This window comes from Oncorhynchus nerka, linkage group LG25, assembly GCF_034236695.1.
Source record: "Oncorhynchus nerka isolate Pitt River linkage group LG25, Oner_Uvic_2.0, whole genome shotgun sequence".
Taxonomy (NCBI): Eukaryota; Metazoa; Chordata; class Actinopteri; order Salmoniformes; family Salmonidae; genus Oncorhynchus; species Oncorhynchus nerka.
Genome location: NC_088420.1, coordinates 10662535 through 10685299, shown reverse-complemented (window position 1 = coordinate 10685299; position 22765 = coordinate 10662535). Strand labels below are relative to the sequence as shown.

Below are 22765 nucleotides of genomic sequence, written 5' to 3'. Positions count from 1 at the left end.
CTTCAAAGACCCCCTTTTAATGGATCCTCAAATAACCTTTTGAAGAACCTTTTGGGGTACATTTTTTAACTAACCCCTCCCTTATGATTAATAATAATAATACACATAACAATAACAACAATAGCACCATTTTTTAAATTGTCAGTGTTTATTATGATTTTAGTGGCAAAGCAGAATAAAAAATTCTAAATATGAGGTAAACTCCCAGCAGAGCCCCAAGTCCAATGGGTTTATCCTCTGGCGTGTTGATGTTCTCCGTATCCACAGCCAGAATGATTTTACAGTGCATGGTGATAACAGGTTTCCTGTTATATTCATCACAGGTTTAGGGAGTGTGAGGTCTGTGAATCCCCCCCAAAAATAGTCATTATACAGATGATTAACAAAACATGCACACAACAGTTTTCATACTTTAGATTTTGTGGAAAATGTTCATGAAAAAGCCTGTATGGTTTTCATGCACATACCACATAATGTAGAGGCCTATGGGATATTCATTGAGGTCAGGGAGGAGGATGGTACATGTGATCTGCATAACATACCAATACCAATTGACATACCTTTGTATGCCTCCTCGTCTGTATACCTGCAGACACTGACACAAAAGTGAGCAGTTCTGTAATCTGAACACAAAACAGCTAGCCTTCAACATATTCTTATAGCCAACATATTTGAACCTCTTTGTTGATCGATATCCATTGAATTGTGTCCATTTTCTGTTCTAGAAAGATTTGCGCCAACTTGATGACCCCCACCTCCTATGGGGTTCTTGAAATAACCTTTTGGGGGTCTTTCAGTATCTTAGAAGAACCCTTGTTGAACCCCTCTTTTTTTTTAGTGTAGGACACGTGTCAAACGTAATTGATCAATTAAGGTTAGGAGCTCCCCTCACCCGGTTATCTAGGTCTTAATTAAAAGGAAAAAGACAAAAACCAGCAGACACTACGCCCTCCATGGAATGAATTTGACAACCCTGCCTTAGGACCACCCTGTATATGTCACTCACAGGGTCAGGACATGGAAATACACTGGTGGTCTGACCAACAATAAAGACAATGGTGAATGAATGAAATGTTAAGAGACTGCCTCTCTCTTCTCTCTTCGATGAACACCGGAACAAACTATGATCAAACTGACAATACCAGAGAGAGGAATGAAATGCCTGCCATTTTGAAATCTGTTTAACAGTATGTTGCGATTGCTTGTGCTATTACTTCGCTAGCCATTGCCCACACTAAGCTTAAAGTTTGATATTTGAAAAATGTCCACTTGATTTCATCAGGAGCTGACTGGTGACATAACAAGAATGTAACTCTTGCATGGCCTGAGGTAGCACTGATTCACCAACCATTGTTATATTACAGGAATGGCAACCTGATAAACCACGGCTGTCAGCCAATCAGCATGCAGGGCTCGAACCACCGAGTTTATAATGATGAATAAGCAATAAACAGAGCAGTTTGTTATTCTGTGTCCCGCACGTCTATAATGGCCCTGCATTGCTTCTCTCAGTGCTTCTCTGAGCCATCGGTTGTCATTTCCCGGATGAGGTCTGTCCCTTTAATAATTCCCATTAATGTCAGCAATCTTTTTATATTTTTGCCAAAAGAGAGGCGCCTTTTTTAATTGAATAAGTGGAGATCATCTAATTAAGTGACGGGGGCTCCGAAATGATTCACTTTTCTCATTAAGGGCCCATATTCTGCTTGCAAATATACTGTAGGAAGATACGCTTTGAGGTTTAGAGGGTGCAATAGAGTAAGGCATCCAATATAAAACAATCAATCATAAAATCTTGGCTGGAGGTGCCTCCGTGCTATTACAGTTCCAGCATCTTTGAACTCAAATGGTTCTCCCCAGCAAACATAAAATGTAAACGTATGTGACACTTTTCATAACCGTAACCATAATTGGATAATGTCCAAGTTGTCTAAAAAGGGGTAAAAGTTTTTGTTTTCAATTTGGCCATAATGGCTAATAAACAGCCACATCATTAATTCCCAGAAAATATAGTTGCGGGAACATCTGTCATTGTTAGAGCCACACATTGAGCACATACAGACGGATCATGAAGCCGTGGGCATCACCTTTCATATCAAGCGTATGGCAGGCTGTGTGCAACCTCATGGCTAGTAATACATATTTTAGTGCCATCATTAAGATTCTCACATCCTATTAGCTCTCTGAGATGCATTGGAATAGAAATCTTCAAGATGTCACACAGGGAGGGGACATTGAGAGGAAACTTCTCCAAAGGGACACTTTCTGGATCCACAGGCTCAACACATTATCTACTCTTGGCCTTAACGAGGAGTTTGACTTAAAAACGTTTTTAAAGTTCCAAAATGTCCAAACTATTCTCTTGTTTTTACCCTAATTGAAAATTGTCTATCATATATACACTGCTCAAAAGGGAACACTAAAATAACACATCCTAGATCTGAATGAATGAAATATTCTTATTAAATACTTTTTTCTTTACATAGTTGAATGTGCTGACAACAAAATCACACAAAAATTATCAATGGAAATCAAATGTATCAACCCATGGAGGTCTGATTTGGAGTCACACTCAAAATTTAAAGTGGAAAACCACACTACGGGCTGATCCAACTTTGATGTAATGTCCTTAAAACAAGTCAAAATGAGGCTCAGTAGTGTGTGTGGCCTCCACGTGCCTGTATGACCTCCCTACAACGCCTGGGCATGCTCTTGATGAGGTGGCGGATGGTCTTCTGAGGGATCTCCTCCCAGACCTGGACTAAAGCATCCGCCAACTCCTGGACAGTCTGGTGGATGGAGCGAGACATGATGTCCCAGATGTGCTCAATTGGATTCAGGTCTGGGGAACGGACGGGCCAGTCCATAGCATCAATGCCTTCCTCTTGCAGGAACTGCTGACACACTCCAGCCACATGAGGTCTAACATTGTCTTGCATTAGGAGGAACCCAGGGCCAGCATATGGTCTCACAAGGGGTCTGAGGATCTCATCTCGGTACCTAATAGCAGTCAGGCTACCTCTGGCGAGTACATGGAGGGCTGTGCGGCCCCCCAAAGAAATGCCACCCCACACCATGACTGACCCACCGCCAAACCGGTCATGCTGGAGGATGTTGCAGGCAGCAGAACGTTCTCCACAGCGTCTCCAGACTCTGTCACGTCTGTCACATGTGCTCAGTGTGAACCTGCTTTCATCTGTGAAGAGCACAGGGCGCCAGTGGCGAATTTGCCAATCTTGGTGTTCTCTGGCAAATGCCAAACGTCCTGCACGGTGTTGGGCTGTAAGCACAACCCCCACCTGTGGACGGCGGGCCCTCATACCACCCTCATGGAGTCTGTTTCTGACCGTTTGAGCAGACACATGCACATTTGTGGCCTGCTGGAGGTCATTTTGCAGGGCTCTGGCATTGCTCCTCCTGCTCCTCCTTGCACAAAGACGAAGGTAGCGGTCCTGCTGCTGGGTTGTTGCCCTCCTACGGCCTCCTCCACGTCTCCTGATGTACTGGCCTGTCTCCTGGTAGCGCCTCCATGCTCTGGACACCACGCTGACAGACACAGCAAACCTTCTTGCCACAGCTCGCATTGATGTGTCATCCTGGATGAGCTGCACTACCTGAGCCACTTGTGTGGGTTGTACACTCCGTCTCATGCTACCACTAGAGTGAAAGCACCGCCAGCATTCAAAAGTGACCAAAACATCAGCCAGGAAGCATAGGAACTGAGAAGTGGTCTGCGGTCACCATCTGCAGTACCACTCCTTTATTGGGGGTGTCTTGCTAATTGCTTATAATTTCCACCTGTTGTCTATTCCATTTGCACAACAGCATTTGAAATGTATTGTCAATAGGTGTTGCTTCCTAAGTGGACAGTGTGATTTCATAGAAGTGTGATTGACTTGGAGTTACATTGTGTTGTTTAAAACTTCTTGACGCTACCCATCCCGTTATCGGGATCATTTTCGTCAGCAACCGCTGAATAGCATAGCGCCACAGTCAAATAATATTCCTAAAATTATTCCGATTCATGAAATCACAAGTGCAATTTTGCAAAACACAGCCTAGCCTTTTGTTAATCCACCTGTCGTCTCAGACTTTGAATTTATGCTTTACAGCGAAAGCAATCCAAGCGTTTGTGTAAGTTTATCGATAGCATAACAAAACATTATGTACACTAAGCATTAAGTAGCTAGGTCACGAAAATCAGAAAAGCAATCAAATTAATCGTTTACCTTTGATGATCTTCGGATGTTTTCACTCACGAGACTCCCAGTTACACAACAAATGTTCCTTTTGTTCCATAAAGATTATTTTTATACCCAAAATACCTCAGTTTGTTTGTCGCGTTATGTTCGGAAGTCCACAGGAAAGAGCGGTCACCACAACGCAGACGAAAATTCCAAATAATATCCATAATGTCCACAGAAACATGTCAAACGTTTTTTATAATCAATCCTCAGGTTGTTTTTAAAATATATATTCGATAATGTATCAACCGGGTGTGTAGGTTTTTCAATAACACCGGAGAAACAATGGCCGCTTTACTCTGTAGCGCAAAACTCACTCTGAGAGCCCCCACCTATCCACTTACGCAATGTGATCTTTCACGCTCATTTTTCAAAATAAAAGCCTGAAACTATGTCTAAAGACTGTTGACACCTTAGGGAAACCATAGAAAAGGACTGTTGGAAAAAGCATTCCTCATGAAGCTGGTTGAGAGAATGCCAAGAGTGTGCAGAGCTGTCATCAAGGCAAAGGTGGCTATTTTGAAGAATCTCAAATATAAAATAGATTTGATTTGTTTAACACTTCTTTGGTTACTACATGATTCCATGTGTTATTTCATAGTTTTGATGTCTTCACTATTATTCTACAATGTAGAAAATAGAAAAAATAAAGAAAAACACTTGAATGAGTAGGTGTGTTCAAACTTTTGACTGTAAATATTGATCACATTCTTCATGTATGATTATATATTTGTATATATTGAATGTTGATATTGTTATATGTTATATGTTTTTACTTCCTGCTTCAGGAAGTGATGTCACTGAGCACTGCCCCTATGTATAGGGCCTTCCAACCCCAGCTGGGATATGGATGCCTGATGAAGACCTAAGAACAAAACGTTATAATAAAAGTCACCTGGGAGCATGAGCAGCAGTGTGTGGCATTGTCCGTTTTATTGTTCATGAGTTCACCTATAACTCCATCACCTGCTAAACACACCTGGATGTGCATCTGTTATTCAGCTTTTGTATCATTAAGTTTCTGCCTGAAAAAAATTTGCTCTGTAGATCAGGGATGGCAAATGTCATGTTTCCTCTTCGACAGCATTGTACAAGCAGACAATAATGATGGTGGGGCTATTTTTATATCAAAACAAATCCATATTTTGAATCATTTTTGTCACTAGAGCAACTACTTCAGGGGTAATTATAATGGATGGGATGTAACCTATGCCACAGCAGTGTTGGCAAACCTACAGCGACAGTCCAGGATGCCTCACAGGCAAGGTGATTAACTTCAGCATGTGTTTGGGAACTGAGATAAATAACTGCTAATGGCTGAGCAATTACACTTGGGGACACACCCAGTAAGTCTCTTCCTCAGCTAGTCACAGCTAGTTTGGATAGTACACTGGGAAAGGTTAGTCTCCTCAGCTAGTCTGGATAGAACACTGGGAGAGATTAGTCTCCTCAGCTAGTCTGGATAGAACACTGGGAGAGATTAGTCTCCTCAGCTAGTCTGGATAGAACACTGGGAAAGATTAGTCTCCTCAGCTAGTCTGGATAGGACACTGGGAGAGGTTAGACTCCTCGGCTAGTCTGGATAGGACACTGGGAGAGGTTAGTCTCCTCAGCTAGTCTGGATAGAACACTGGGAGAGGTTAGACTCCTCAGCTAGTCTGGATAGAACACTGGGAGAGATTAGTCTCCTTAGCTTGTCTGGATAGAAGACTGGGAGAGGTTAGTCTCCTCAGCTAGTCTGGATAGAACACTGGGAGAGGTTAGACTCCTCAGCTAGTCTGGATAGAACACTGGGAGAGGTTAGTCTCCTCAGCTAGTCTGGATAGAACACTGGGAGAGGTTAGACTCCTCAGCTAGTCTGGATAGAACACTGGGAGAGGCAGATGAAGGATTCACAGAGCTAGCATTCAACTGAGCCTAACATGCTGACTAGACAGAGCATATGAGTTTGCCATCGCACGCATATTGATTTTGTCCAGATGCGAATCAGGAGACTCAAGTTGAAATATCAAAACAAACTCTGAACCAACTATATTAATTTGGGGACAAGTCGAAATGCATTAAACATTCATGGACATTTAGCTAGCTAGCTAGCTTGCTGTTGCTAGATAATTTGTCCTGGGATATAAACATTAGGTTGTTATTTTACTGGGGGAAAAATGTCATTTTTTTCTGGATCTTTGTAGAATTTTGACACACATTTTGAGTCACACAAAATTGTGAGTTCTCTACTCTGACAATTAATACACAGATGAAAGGGGAAACCGAGTTAATTTCTAGTAATCTCTCCTCCATCAGTCTTCTTCTTCTGTGGACTTTATATAGCAGTTGACAACCAACTTTAAGGTGCATTACCACCACCAACTGGACTGGAGTGTGGACCTCAGTTCATCTTCCAATAACCCACATGGGTACTCTATATGCTCCTAATAACCAATGAGGAGATGGGAGACGCGGGACTTGCAGCGCATCAAGTGTAAAAAATACAATCAAGTTCTATTTTAGCACCTGGCTACGCAGACGCTTGTTGACGCGCACCAGACGTTTGGATGGAATTATTGAATGACATGTATGTGGTCAACGTGGGCCAATGTGGTCAGCACTTAAAGGGTGAAATAGTACACTCATGAACTAGTGGGGATTGGTAGGTCACGTCAGGTCGTGTCATCACTTTGTTTGAATTACATGATGCACTGTTTGAAATGGCCAATGAAGTGACACATCACTACTTGTTATCATGTCTCGGTCACGTTGACATTTCCTGGAAAAGGGCCAAAAGGGCATATTTTGTGTGTGATTTTAAGCAGTGTCGTCTGTTTGCACTTGCAGCTGGTGAGTGAGCAACAAGAGAGCCGCCCCCTGCTAAGCCCCTCCATCGACGACTTTCTCTGTGAGACCAAGTGCCATGGCGCTGCCCGCCTAATGACTTCGAACACAGCAGGTACCTCCACTGACCTCCCTCTCCTCTCTGTCTACCCAGCCCCGACGGCTGTAGTAGCCCCTTCATGCATTGGCCATTGGCGTTTCATAACATGATGACCTATTTCAGACATAATAATAATAATAACAATAAAGCCATGTTGATATGACCCCCTTTCAAACAGACCCTTATTTACACCTCTCTTGCATGTATACCCCCTTTTATGAACCAGAAATTTGTGAGGGGTGGTGTGTTTTGTTTAACCATGGGGGGGGTCTGTTTGCAATTCAAATAAGAGAGCTGTTAAACCCCCTCACTAACTTCAAGCATCAGCTGTCAGCCCATCTGTAAATAGATAATATCCAACAAACTACCTACCTTATCCCTATATTTAGCTTTTTTTTCTTCTTTCTGCTCTTTTACTCACCAGTATCTCTACTGCACATCCTCATCTGTACATCTATAACTCCAGTGTTAATGCTAAATTGTAATTACTTCGCCACTATGACTTATTTATTGCCTTACCGCCTTACTTAATTTGCACACACTATGTATAGATTTTTCTATTGTGTTATTGACTGTATGTTTGTTGATCCCACGTGTAACTCTGTGTTGTTGTTTTAGCCGCACTGCTTTGCTTTATCTTGGCCAGGATGCAGTTGTAAATGAGAACTTGTTCTCAACTAGCCTACCAGGTTAACTAAAGGTGTTCTCAACTAGCCTACCAGGTTAACTAAAGGTGTTCTCAACTAGCCTCCCTGGTTAAATAAAGGTGAAATAAATCAAATTAACAATGGAACTGTTCATGAATTTACCTGGAAAAACAGAGCTCCATTTTCACAGACCCCATATCATATTTTGGTAACAGGGTCTGTATGTGAAAGGGAGTAACACTATATAAGTTGACTGAAGTTAATGTCATAGAGGACTACTTTAAAGTTACATCAGGGGAATTGTATTATTGTTTCAGGGTGGTCATCAATATTTACTCTACTCAATGCATAATACAAAGTTCTGACAACATACCGCAGCATTAATTCAGTTTTTACCATGTTATTAATAAGACCTTAAACAACAACGACAATAGTAAAAAAAAAAACTTTTAAAAAATGATTAAATGGAGGTAATCTCTATAAAGGGGTAGTTTATAGATGAACCTTGTCCTGCCTACTGTCAGAGCCTACTGTTTGATCCAATAGGGTGAGAGGCCACCGCATGCTGCTTGTTTTCAGTCTCAGTGTCTAGCCTGAAATTATTAAGTATACAGACATGACCAGTTCATTCTGTTATTAGTGTGTTGAGGAAAGTACTGTAACTAAAAGCAAGGTCTTGTTTTGTGTGTCAGTTGTTCTAGCTAATGTCAGGAGTTACGGCGGTCTGATTCCCTGCTGTGTCGTCACACAGAGTAGATTGGGATGATTTAAAATGAGTCATTTGACCATCGGCTCCCAACCAAAGGGCAGTGGCTCCGTAGAGAGTGAAACATAGGAAACAACAGTGACTCGCTTGTCAGTAATATCCACAGGTTGAGCTGTCACGATACAAAAGTCTAACACAATTTCTCAACTCTTGACAATACCAATGGACAATTTTATTTCCAATAGGCTAGAAAAAAAACCTATCTCGCGAAAGATCCACTGAGACGTCATTGTTCTCTTGAGTATCCCCAAACGTTAATGATGTAAATATTGTCATGTTTTTCACTTATATTTTTCACTTGTGTTTTATTGTCTATTTATCAATGCAATATCCATGTATTGTATTTCAGTGTCAATGACTGCCATGTGGATATTATTACACATTTTAAAAAACAATTTACACAAACATGACTTTACCTGACCACAATAAACTGCAATAAAGAACGTTGTACCTGTAACTGAGAGATATTATATGTTCCGATAGAATGTACACGTATCTTCACTAAAAGGGAACTGACCACAAAATCCAACAGACCATGTCAACAACTGAAATAGAAACTTTAACATGTCCATGACAATGTGGACTCAATCAATTCAATGACTCAATAGCGAAGCTCAGAACACTATGATAGAAACGGTATACTATCCTTCGTATACATACACACAATACACGTCAAATATGCCTTCCAGCTGGCAAGACTATTTGGAGAAAACCTCATCATCTCAAGTAGCCTCAAGGTCATCTCAAGTAGCCTCAAGGTCAACCATCTTGGTTTCTTTCAGGACATGGCTTTTCTCCTGACACAGATAACACTTCAGGCGACGTCTCTATCTCCCACAAGCGCTTCCTCTGATTAATAATTGCATTCCTAATTTGAGGAGCACAGAGATATCAAGGAGCAGCACATACTAATTCCCTTCAGATAACATTCAGAGGAGCATCCCGTTCGTTTATCATAAAACAGCAGTGTGTTATTTACAAAAGGACCTACGCGGACATTATTAAGTGTTCTTCACACACTGCAATTGTTATTTACAGAGATATGTGTGCACACAGCAGAGGCTGATCATGTCTGTAATTTATCCTTTATTTAACTAGGCAAGTCAGTTTAAAAACAAATTCTTATTTACAATGACAGCCTACCCAACAACACTGGGTCAATTGTGCAAGGTCCCAATCATAGCCAGATGTGATATAGCCTGGATTTAAACCAGGGACTGTAGTGTAGCCTCTTGCACTGAGATGCATTGCCTTAGACCGCTGCACCACTCAGGAGCCCAGTTGTATGGTGAGGGAAATCACAGCAATATAATGCTAGCTCTTACAGGTAAGCTAGTTGAGAACAAGTTCTCATGTACAACTGCGACCTGGCCAAGATAAAGCAAAGCAGTGCAACACAAACAACAACACAGAGTTACATGGAATAAACAAACATACAGTCAATAACACAATAGAAAAAAAGATCTATATACAGTGTGTGCAAATGGCATGAGGAGGTAGGCAATAAATAGGCCATAGTAGCGAAGTAATTATAATTTAGCAAATTAACACTGGGGTGATAAATGAGCAGATGATGATGTGCAAGTAGAAATACTGGTGAGCAAAAGAGCAGAAACGTAAATAAAAACATGTATGACTATATTAAGATAGCGTTTTATACTCCCTCACACTTTTACGCTAACAAACTAGGTTTAACAAATGCTAAAAAAAGCCACCGTTTAATACACAGAATTGTGCATTACAAAAGGAACTACATGGACATTATTACGTGTTCTTCAGCTATTACCTGACAATAAACTAGCCTTTATTTGTTTTAATCTGTTAAATCTATCTATGCAGGTAGCCTAGTGGTTAGAGTGTTGGGCTAATAACTGAAAGGTTGCTATATCAAATCGCTGAGCTGACAAGGTAGAAATCTGTTGTTCTGCCCCTGAACAAGGCAGTTATAACCCACTGTTCCCCAGCAGGCAGTCATTGTAAATAAGAATTTGTTCTTAACTGACTTAAGGTACTTTTTTTTTTAAATAGCCGTCTTTCGGATGGGACATTAAACGGGTGTCCTGACCCTCTGTGTTCTCTAAAGATCCCATTCCCAATCTGGCCTTCATACCATCATGGCCACCTAATCATCCTCAGTTTAAAATTGGCCCATTATCCCCCCCCCCCCCCTCTCCCCTGTAACTGTTGCTGTAAATGAGAATGTGTTCTCAGTCAACTTACTAGGTAAAACAAGGGTTAAATAACTCAACATGGTAATATACTCACAATGTAAATTAATTTACTCCAATAAATTGAGTTTTCATCTGAGATGCCCCTTGACTTGGTAGTTAATTAAACTATTACAATTTTAGTAGACGCTCTTATCCAGAGCAATTAGGGTTAAGTGCCTTGCACAAGGCCACAGACTGCTTTTTCACCTAGTTGGTTCTGGGATTCAAACCAGTGCCCTTTCGGTTACTGGCCCAACGCTGTTAACCGTTAGACTACCTGCCGCCGCTACCTTTATCAAAATGAAACCTGACTATCAAGACATCATTATTAAGGCGGGAAGGGCGTTTTCATTCTCATACTACAGGCTGTGAGTGGTTAAATGAACATGGACAAAAAAGCCTTTACCATTTAAAAAAAGGGCCCCTGTCCTTGTCCTTACCGGTCTGATGGTCTGGGATTAAATTGCTTAATTTACCAAACAGAAAAGCTCCGCCAGGGCTGCCTTAGCTGTCCCCAGTCTGGCCATCAAAGTATACTTAGATCTTCAGTGAGGTAGAGAAACTCCTGGAAGTACCTAACCAGGGGGCAACCGATGGAAATAATACCCTTGACAAGGTATTCACTCAACAATGTGCAGAGAAATGTGAAGTAACTGTTACTGATTGTTTTCCAGAGTTGCAAATAAAAAATGTGTGTAAATCAACAATGACGTGAACAGTTATGTCTCGTAATGAATCCCTCCTTGAGTCACTAATTTCAGAGTCACAAGTCTGTTGAGGAATGTTAATTAGGTTTGTCTTGACAGCTTTAAGGAAGAGGAGTCTCTGTAAAGCAAAGATTTGAACTGATCTACCAAGAAGCTAAACTATACTGAACAAAGATATAAAAGCAACAATTTCAAAGATTTTACTGAGTTACAGTTCATATAAGGAAATCAGTCAATTGAAATTAATTAATTAAGCCCTAATCTATGGATTTCACATGACTGGGCAGGTGCTCAGCCATGATTTGGCCTGGGAGGGCATAGGCCCACTCACTTGGGAGCCAGGCCCTCCCACTGGGGAGCATGGCTCAGCCAATCAGAATGAGTTTTTCCCCACAAAAAGGCTTTATTACAGATAGAAATACTCCTCAGTTTCATCAGATGTCCGGTTGGCTGGTCTCAGACGATCCCGCAGGTGAAGAAGCCGGAGGTCCTGGGCTAACGTGGTTACATGTGATCTGCGGTTTTGAGGCAGGTTGGACGTACTGCCAAATTCTCTAAACAACATTGGAGGTGGCTTATGGTAGAGAAATGAACATTAAATTCTCTGGCAACAGCTCTGGTGGACATTCCTGCAGTCAGCATGCTAATTGCACACACCCGCAAAACTTGATACATCTGTGGCAGATGTGTTGTGTGAAAAAAATGCACATTTTAGAGTGTGCTTTTATTGTCCCCACACAACGTGCACATGTGTAATGATCATAATTTAACCAGCTTCTTGATATGCCACACATGTCAGGTTGATGGATTAGGATAAATGCTCACTAACAGGGATGTAAACAGATTTGTGAACAATATTTGAGAGAAATAAGCTTTTTGTGTGTACAGAACATTTCTGGGATCTTATATTTCAGCTCATGAGACATGGGACCAACACTTTACATGTTGCGTTTATATTTTTGTTCACTATAGTATGATTTCTCCCTCCAGTTCTGTCCTCCACATTGGACCTATTGGACCTCAGCGAGCCCGGAGAGAGAAGGAACAGCAAGCAGGATAAGAAGAGCCCTCTGTTGTCACGTGGGGACGGGCCTAAGAACATGCCTCACTGGAAGAAGACGACGGACGAGACCGAGCTGATCCAGGTGGATGTAGAGCAGACTGTCCCCTGTCCCCACACTCCTGAAAGAGTGTCACTTGACTCAGGTACACTGGGGTTGGTAGTCATTTAGGCGGGTTACGTTAGTGTTCTTGGGCACAGGGACTATGGTGGTCTGCTTGAAACATGTTGTTATTACAGACTGGGAGAGGTTGAAAATGTCAGTGAAGACACTTGCCAGTTGGTCAGCACAAGCTCAGAGTACACGTCCTGGTAATCCGTCTGGCCCTGCGGCCTTGTGAATGTTGACCTGTTTAAAGGTCTTACTCACGGCGTCTGCGGAGAGAGTTTTACCAGTAGCAGTAGTCTTGGTCCTGATTGGTTAGCTCAGAGCATCTGCTCTTTCTACCCAGATGGTTTACCAGTAGCAGTAGTCTTGGTCCTGATTGGTTAGCTCAGAGCGTCTTCCGAGCCACCTTCCGGAGACACCTGAAACCCCACCTCTTTAAGGAATACCTAGGATAGGATAAAGTAATCCCTCTCACCCCCCCTTAAAAGATTTAGATGCACTACTGTTCCACTGGATGTCATAAGGTGAATGCACCAATTTGTAAGTCGCTCTGGATAAGAGCGTCTGCTAAATGACTTAAATGTAATGTAATGTCCTGATTGGTTAGCTCAGAGCGTCTGCTCTTTCTACCCAGATGGTTTACCAGTAGCAGTAGTCTTGGTCCTGATTGGTTAGCTCAGAGCGTCTGCTCTTTCTACCCAGATGGTTTACCAGTAGCAGTAGTCTTGGTCCTGATTGGTTAGCTCAGAGCATCTGCTCTTTTCTACCCAGATGGTTTACCAGTAGCAGTAGTCTTGGTCCTGATTGGTTGGCTCAGAGCGTCTGCTCTTTTCTACCCAGATGGTTTACCAGTAGCAGTAGTCTTGGTCCTGATTGGTTGGCTCAGAGGGTCTGCTCTTTTCTACCCAGATGGTTTACCAGTAGCAGTAGTCTTGGTCCTGATTGGTTAGCTCAGAGCGTCTGCTCTTTCTACCCAGATGGTTTACCAGTAGCAGTAGTCTTGGTCCTGATTGGTTGGCTCAGAGTGTCTGCTCTTTTCTACCCAGATGGTTTACCAGTAGCAGTAGTCTTGGTCCTGATTGGTTGGCTCAGAGTGTCTGCTCTTTTCTACCCAGATGGTTTACCAGTAGCAGTAGTCTTGGTCCTGATTGGTTGGCTCAGAGTGTCTGCTCTTTTCTACCCAGATGGTTTACCAGTAGCAGTAGTCTTGGTCCTGATTGGTTGGCTCAGAGCATCTGCTCTTTCTACCCAGATGGTTTACCAGTAGCAGTAGTCTTGGTCCTGATTGGTTGGCTCAGAGCGTCTGCTCTTTCTACCCAGATGGTTTACCAGTAGCAGTAGTCTTGGTCCTGATTGGTTAGCTCAGAGCATCTGCTCTTTCTACCCAGATGGTTTACCAGTAGCAGTAGTCTTGGTCCTGATTGGTTAGCTCAGAGCGTCTGCTCTTTTCTACCCAGATGGTTTACCAGTAGCAGTAGTCTTGGTCCTGATTGGTTAGCTCAGAGCATCTGCTCTTTCTACCCAGATGGTTTACCAGTAGCAGTAGTCTTGGTCCTGATTGGTTGGCTCAGAGCGTCTGCTCTTTCTACCCAGATGGTTTACCAGTAGCAGTAGTCTTGGTCCTGATTGGTTAGCTCAGAGCATCTGCTCTTTCTACCCAGATGGTTTACCAGTAGCAGTAGTCTTGGTCCTGATTGGTTAGCTCAGAGCGTCTGCTCTTTTCTACCCAGATGGTTTACCAGTAGCAGTAGTCTTGGTCCTGATTGGTTAGCTCAGAGCGTCTGCTCTTTTCTACCCAGATGGTTTACCAGTAGCAGTAGTCTTGGTCCTGATTGGTTAGCTCAGAGCGTCTGCTCTTTTCTACCCAGATGGTTTACCAGTAGCAGTAGTCTTGGTCCTGATTGGTTAGCTCAGAGCGTCTGCTCTTTCTACCCAGATGGTTTACCAGTAGCAGTAGTCTTGGTCCTGATTGGTTAGCTCAGAGTGTCTGCTCTTTCTACCCAGATGGTTTACCAGTAGCAGTAGTCTTGGTCCTGATTGGTTGGCTCAGAGTGTCTGCTCTTTCTACCCAGATGGTTTACCACTGAAACTATTGTCAATTTATAGTGATTCCTCGTGTCATGTATATGAGGGATTGACTATAAACTCTCGATGGCGCTTGTCAGGATAATTATTTGGTTTGCCCGACTATAATGATCTAAACTGGCTGTTGGACCACAACTATGTCCCTCATCATGTTTAGTGGCCATTGTCACTTTCAAGTATGACTAAACAAACAGCTGTGTAGAGGAACACTTAGGTGCATGTTTAAAGGATGATCTCTTACAGCCAATAGTTATGCAGACTGACTACCTAATATCTAGAGCATAACTCATTGCCATTTTCATAACATTAAAACCAGGAAAGGTATTAACCTCACGTCCCCAGTCTCCTAAACGCTTAAACAACCTTGCCAAATTGAAAAGTTTCCCTTATGAAGTCCAAAGGAGTTTCCCTTATGAAGTCCAAAGGAGTTTCCCTTATGAAGTCCAAAGGAGTTTCCCTTATGAAGTCCAAAGGAGTTTCCCTTATGAAGTCCAAAGGAGTTTGCCTTATGAAGTCCAAAGGAGTTTCCCTTATGAAGTCCAAAGGAGTTTCCCTTATGAAGTCCAAAGGAGTTGACCTTATGAAGTCCAAAGGAGTTGACCTTATGAAGTCCAAAGGAGTTTCCCTTATGAAGTCCAAAGGAGTTTCCCTTATGAAGTCCAAAGGAGTTTCCCTCATGAAGTCCAAAGGAGTTTCCCTTATGAAGTCCAAAGGAGTTTCCCTTATGAAGTCCAAAGGAGTTTCCCTTATGAAGTCCAAAGGAGTTGACCTTATGAAGTCCAAAGGAGTTTCCCTTATGAAGTCCAAAGGAGTTTCCCTTATGAAGTCCAAAGGAGTTTCCCTTATGAAGTCCAAAGGAGTTTCCCTCATGAAGTCCAAAGGAGTTTCCCTTATGAAGTCCAAAGGAGTTTCCCTTATGAAGTCCAAAGGAGTTTCCCTTATGAAGTCCAAAGGAGTTTCCCTTATGAAGTCCAAAGGAGTTGACCATGTTCAAGATCATCCGAAGGAGGATCAGGCAGTAAGTAATGAACAGATCATCTTAAAATAGATTAAGAGGTAACAGACCATTAGTTTCCCATTAGCAAGTTGAGGAGGTTAAAGCCTTTTACTCTTCAACTGAGTTCTAATCATGCGTAGCAAGTCAGACAATGCTTAGTTTGATTAATTAATGACATTGAGTTTCATAATAACCCTGGGTGTCATTTACAAGAAAAACGCATGTCCCTGTCATGGATCTGTCCAGTTGGCAATTTTATTTTATTTAGCTTGTACCCTGCTGTTAACTGATTTCTCTGTGATTGCTCTTTTCAGTCAACATTGCCTCTCCTTTGGAGAAATGGGAGGAGCTCAATGTCCACACTGAACGAAACAGCAGCAGAAAGTGGAAATTGGAGAGACGGGGTTCATCGAAAAACTCCTCCAGTGAACTTCTGTGGTAAGTAACCTTCATGAACCTGTTACATCTATGTCAGTTACAAATCTGGTAAGTTGCTGTGTCTTTGGACTATACTCTACACCAGTGGTTCCCAACTCCGGTCATCCAGTAACCCCAAAAATAAATATTTTTGTTATGGCCCCGGACAAGAACAGCTGATTCTACTTGTCAACTAATCATCAAGCCCTTGACAAGTTGAATCAGGTGTGTTTGTCCGGGGCTACAACAGAAATGTGTGCTGTTGTGGGTACTGGAGGACCGGAGTTGGGAAACTCTGCTCTACTCACCACTTCAATATCGCTCTTCACTTTAATTCAATTGAATTGTGAAGTAGTTCAAAGTACGAGAGAATATGTTTACCTAAGTGGGGCCACAATCATAGCTATTCTAATGACGGTAGTCTTCTCAGGCACCCCCGCCTCTTTTGTTTATGCTGAAAAGGTCATCTAAAGGACATCCCCTCCCTATTCACTAGATGTCTGCCTTACTGTATCTACTGCAGGTGGTATTGGAAATTGTCATTATCACAGAAAAGGTAACCAAAAAACACTCATTCAATTAAATCTAGTGTAGTGCAGCCCATTGCTTAAGAGCAATCGGTCGCTATAAAGACAAAACCCTGAACATCCAGTACATTGGAAATAAAGAGCCTTTCAGAAGGTCTGCACACTGTTGAAGCATCATCAAGAAAGCTGAAGAAAGTCAAGTGCTCTGACTTAATCGTGTTTGGGGAGTAATTAATGCATGTATTATTGATTCAACTGTCCTTTCTGTCCTTTCTCTTTAGGTCCATAGACTGCAAAACGCAATCAGAGCCACCCTCCAAGAGCTCTTTGGAAGTAAATACCATAGCAGAGGCCGAGCCAGCTCTAGCATTTCAAGTAAGTGCCTTGGCTATTGAGTCCTGAGTAGTCATTGCTGAGTCAGGCCATTATTGTCTCTTCCGTCTGCACTTGAAATCAACAGTCCTTTGAAGTTGAAAGCTTTTTACCTAAAAAGTGTATTGTTTTGATTAGAAGTGTGGTAGGCTTCTTTGTGACATGTTGAGAGGTTTGATGGAAGTTGATTGGTACTAGGGTTGTAAAACAACCTGCAATTTACCTGCAATTTGGGTCATTTTGGAAATTAATACGTCAAGTTTGTAATTTATACTTGAATAACTTTTTAAGAAATTAATGAATATAAAAAAATCGATTAATGTGCTTGCTGAAGGCAAAACACAACACAACTATATTTCTTACATACTACTTATTATTATTCTGCCTGCTCTAGCTATTAAACGACTCAGGCTATTAACATGAAAACAACTTTCAAATGTGCAGACTGCCCCAGCTTAGATTGCTTGAGAAAATATTTTTGACAGTATTCATACCTTTTGTACTACCACAATATTTAAATGAGCTCCCAATGCATTTCAATGACAATAAAAGGGCCATTGATTTACATGGGGAAAATTTCAGCCTGGTCTCATACACTAGTTGTAACATAGTAAAAGTAAATACAATACACTCATATTGGTGTGATATGCTATGTTTGGTATGGTTACATAAGACAGAAGTTTACTTTATTACATGAACATATAGCAACCCAAAGGTTTCGGGTTCGAATCTCACCACGGACAACTTTAGCATGTTAGCCACTTTGCAACTATTTACTCCTTTTTTTAACTACTTTGAAACATCTTAGCATGTTAGCTAACCCTTCCCCTAACCATTTAACCTTATCTTAAACTTAACCCTAACCCCTAGCCTAGCTAACGTTAGCCACCTAGCTAACATTAGCTTAATTGGAATTCGTAACATCATATGTATTGCAAATTCTTAACATATTGTACGAATTTCAATTCGTAATATATCATACAAATATTAATTCGTAAACATACAGTATCATACGAAATAGATAATGGACATCCATAAATTAATACATACCATACGAAACGTAACATATTATACTAAATGGAGGAGATAGATTTACATTTACTATGTTATGTCTAACCCTTAAACTGTTTAAACTATCAACACCAAACCAAAGTTGAGATGTTCAAATTGCTTGCATTCAGATTAGATTGCATTCTGAATTTTTATACCATTTATACTTTTTGAACTATAATCATTTTAAATGTTCATAAAAGCTCCATAGGCTTGATTGGGAGGTATTTGGATTCGCCGATGATCTTACATCGTTTAAGATATCAACGTCAAACCAACGTTGAGATGTTCCTTGCATTCCGATTTTTTTTATGCCAGTTATGCTTTTTTTTATAAATATAACCATTTAAAATATGCATAAAATGTCCAAGCTAGAGACACAAAACCAACTTTCTCATAAAATAACTCACCAACAGTAACTAGAGACACCAAACCCACTTTTACATGTTTCATACTATCCTGTCTTATCCAATCAACCGATCAACCAATCATTCAATCTTTCCATTTACCTACTTTTTCAACTATAACCAGTCACCACCATTACTACTGCAGTCACTACCACTACTATAACCAGTCACCACCATTACTACTGCAGTCACTACCACTACTATAACCAGTCACCACCATTACTACTGCAGTCACTACCACTACTATAACCAGTCACCACCATTACTACTGCAGTCACTACCACTACTATAACCAGTCACCACCATTACTACTGCAGTCACTACCACTACTATAACCAGTCACCACCATTACTACTGCAGTCACTACCACTACTATAACCAGTCACCACCATTACTACTGCAGTCACTACCACTACTATAACCAGTCACCACCATTACTACTGCAGTCACTACCACTACTATAACCAGTCACCACCATTACTACTGCAGTCACTACCACAACTATAACCAGTCACCACCATTACTACTGCAGTCACTAACACTACTATAACCAGTCACCACCATTACTACTGCAGTCACTACCACTACTATAACCAGTCACCACCATTACTACTGCAGTCACTACCACTACTATAACCAGTCACCACCATTACTACTGCAGTCACTACCACTACTATAACCAGTCACCACCATTACTACTGCAGTCACTACCACTACTATAACTACAGTCACCACCATTACTACTGCAGTCACTACCACTACTATAACCAGTCACCACCATTACTACTGCAGTCACTACCACTACTATAACCAGTCACCACCATTACTACTGCAGTCACTACCACTACTATAACCAGTCACCACCATTACTACTGCAGTCACTACCACTACTATAACCAGTCACCACCATTACTACTCACAGTCACTACCACTACTATAACCAGTCACCACCATTACTACTGCAGTCACTACCACTACTATAACCAGTCACCACCATTACTACTACTGCAGTCACTACCACTACTATAACCAGTCACCACCATTACTACTGCAGTCACTACCACTACTATAACCAGTCACCACCATTACTACTGCAGTCACTACCACTACTATAACCAGTCACCACCATTACTACTGCAGTCACTACCACTACTATAACCAGTCACCACCATTACTACTGCAGTCACTACCACTACTATAACCTATTTCACAACCATACATACTTTAAAACAACACCACATTTTCTTCAGGAAATGTACCTTTCTATTTTGTTCTAAATATTTTTACTACCATTCAAAAGTTTGGGGTCACTTAGAAATGTCCTTGTTTTCCATGAAAACCCACATGAAATGAGTTGCAAAATTAATGGGAAATATAGTCAAGATGTTGATAAGGTTATAAATATTGATTTTTAATTGAAATAATAATTGTGTCCTTCAAACTTTGCTTTCGTCAAAGAATCCTCCATTTGCAGCAATTACAGCCCTGCAGACCTTTGGCATTCTAGTTGTCAATTTGTTGAGGTCATCTGAAGAGATTTCACCCCATGCTTCCTGAAGCACCTCCCACAAGTTGGATTGGCTTGATGGGCACTTCTTACGTACCATACGGTCAAGCTGCATAGTTTGGAGCTGTGCTTTGGGTCATTGTCCTGTTGTAGGAGGAAATTGGCTCAAATTAAGTGCTGTCCACAGGGTATGGCATGGCGTTGCAAAATGGAGTGATAGCCTTCCTTCTTCAAGATCCCTTTTACCCTGTACAAATCTCCCACTTTACCTCCATCAAAGCACCATCACATTGCCTCTACCATTCTTGACAGACGGCGTCAAGCACTTCTCCAGCGTCTTTTCATTTTTTTCTGCATCTCACGAATGTTCTTCTTTGTGATCTGAACACCTCAAACTTAGATTTGTCTGTCCATAACACTTTTTTCCAATCTTCCTCTGTCCAGTGTCTGTGTTATTTTGCCCATCTTAATCTTTCATTTTTATTGGCCAGTCTGAGATATGGCTTTTTTTTTGCAACTCTGCCTAGGCCAGCATCCCGGAATGGCCTCTTCACTGTTGACGTTAAGACTGATGTTTGCGGGTGCTATTTAATAAAGCCAGTTGAGGACTTGTTATTTCTCAAACTAGACACTCTAATGTACTTGTCCTCTTGCTCAGTTGTGCACCGAGGCATCCCACCCCTCTTTCTATTCTGGTTAGAGCCAGTTTGCGCTGTTCTGTGAAGGGAGAAGTACACAGCGTTGTACGAGATCTTCAGTTTCTTATGAAATTTCTGGCATGGAATAGCCTTCATTTCTCAGAACAAGAATAGGCTGACGAGTTTCAGAAGAAAGTGCTTTGTTTTTGGCCATTTTGAGCCTGTAATCGAACCCACAAATGCTGATTCTCCAGATACTCAACTAGTCTAAAGGACAGTTTTATTGCTTCTTTAATCAGGACAACAGTTTTCAGCTGTGCTAACATAAACTTGGATTACCTAACACAACGTGCCATTGAAACACAGGAGTGATGGAGTAGATTTTCCATTTTAAAAAATCAGCTGTTTCCAGCTACAATAGTCATTTACAACATTAACAATGTCTACACTGTATTTCTGATCAATTTGATGTAATTTTAATGGACAAAAATGTGCTTTTCTTTCAAAAACAAGGACATTTATAAGTGACTCCAAACTTTTGAACGGTAGTGTATATCTATGTATTTTTCATGAGTTTCTATTGATTAGACCATATGGCTCAAGAGAAAATAGCCTAATTAATGAAACAATCTTTGAATCAACAATGACATCATTTGCAATTAACTCTGCAACTCTTCCAACGATCGAATTTTTTCACAACTTCCACCAGTTCAGCACCATGACATTTACAATAAACATATGACATCTCACATAATAAAATAAATAAAAACGTGTACAAAATATAATAGTATTCACTAAGTTGATGGGTTATATCAAGGATAATGTTTTACACCTTTGTCATTTTATTTTTCATATTTAAAACATTTTATTTTTATTATTTTTGTATGTTTTACATGTTATGAAAATGATTTAAAATCCTTAAAAGTAAAAAAATAAATAATAATCTGTAGTTTACTGGTACATTTGTAAAGTTACCAGTAACATGGCCTCCCTTTGTAACCCTAATTGAGACTCATGCAAACCATAATTCCAGTCACTGTACTGGATCCCTGTGATGTGACCGTGTTTTAACCGCCATCTTGTGCTAACACCTCATATTCTTCCATTACAGCTCAACAGACAGTATATTAGTGGAAGACATGTAAGCCCCTCTACGCATCCTTTCCTATAATATCAAAAGACATTTGCACTGAACAGACAACATCACCACAGAATCCAAAAACAGAAGAAATATGTGTTGACGGTTCACAACAAGGGTAACGTTTTGGATGACAAAAGTAGTTCAACCAAGAGGGGTCCATGTTGGCTTTTTAAATTGTTCCTTTGTGGTGCTCTGAGGTCCAAATGTCGAGCACTTCCCTCCTCAGTGGCCGTGGTCTCTATACAGGTTAGCCTGAGACTCCTGTTACTATCCGACCATTATTAGATGAATAGATCATGAGTAATTCAGTAGCCTTACTCTGAGCCCATTCAAGCCCACAGTGTATCTCACAGAGACCGGCTAAGCAACCTCTAAATAATAGATTTTGGATTAAAGATGGCCACAGAAGATGGGGAGTTATACTCAAACAAACGCTACATTTGTTTCACCCCAGGGGAACCATTGTAAGTCAACGACAGCGATACTGTAAACAGCGGCTTTGGTTTCCTTTACTTGGCAGGTGGTCACGCACGCAATATGTTGACAGAGGAATGATGTCAAATCAAAAATAAATAAAACATTTATTTGTCACATGCTTCGTAAACAACAGGTGTTTCGTAAACTAACAGTGAAATGCTTACTTATGGTCCCGTTCTGATTAACACAGAGAGAAAAATAGAAAGATAACAATGCAATGAATAAATACAATGAGTAATGATAACTGGCTATATATGAAAAAAGACTAAAACCGACTAAACTCCTTCACACCTCCCTACAGCTTTCCTGTACCACTGGGCCTTGACATTTTCACACAACAGCATGTAGAACTGCTTGGAAAGCTGGGAAATAAACTTTAGACACTGCACGTTTAAAAAAAAGTTTTTTTCCTTTTTACCATTATAAATCGCATGAAGTAGTAGGCAACATTAAGCGCGGAAGCTAATTCTCTGGAGGC

At 41.0% G+C, this 22765-nt stretch overlaps 1 protein-coding gene across 4 annotated transcripts in view; it reads left to right on the top strand.

Moving 5' to 3' along the window:
* Positions 1 to 22765, top strand: part of LOC115109033 (PEX5-related protein-like) — a 187585-nt gene that overhangs the window by 107048 nt on the left and 57772 nt on the right. For 3 of the 4 annotated variants that reach the window (XR_003860468.2, XM_029633584.2, XM_029633581.2), the window contains 5 exons: positions 7074 to 7185; positions 12491 to 12706; positions 16066 to 16189; positions 16977 to 17070; positions 21781 to 21810. Coding sequence is in view for 3 of the 4 variants with exons in the window: in XM_029633584.2 (XP_029489444.1) it covers positions 7074 to 7185; positions 12491 to 12706; positions 16066 to 16189; positions 16977 to 17070; positions 21781 to 21810 (576 nt within the window). In the remaining variant the exon portion in view is untranslated. The remainder of the gene's footprint in view (positions 1 to 7073; positions 7186 to 12490; positions 12707 to 16065; positions 16190 to 16976; positions 17071 to 21780; positions 21811 to 22765) is intronic. The other variant, XM_029633583.2, reaches the window with a different exon arrangement.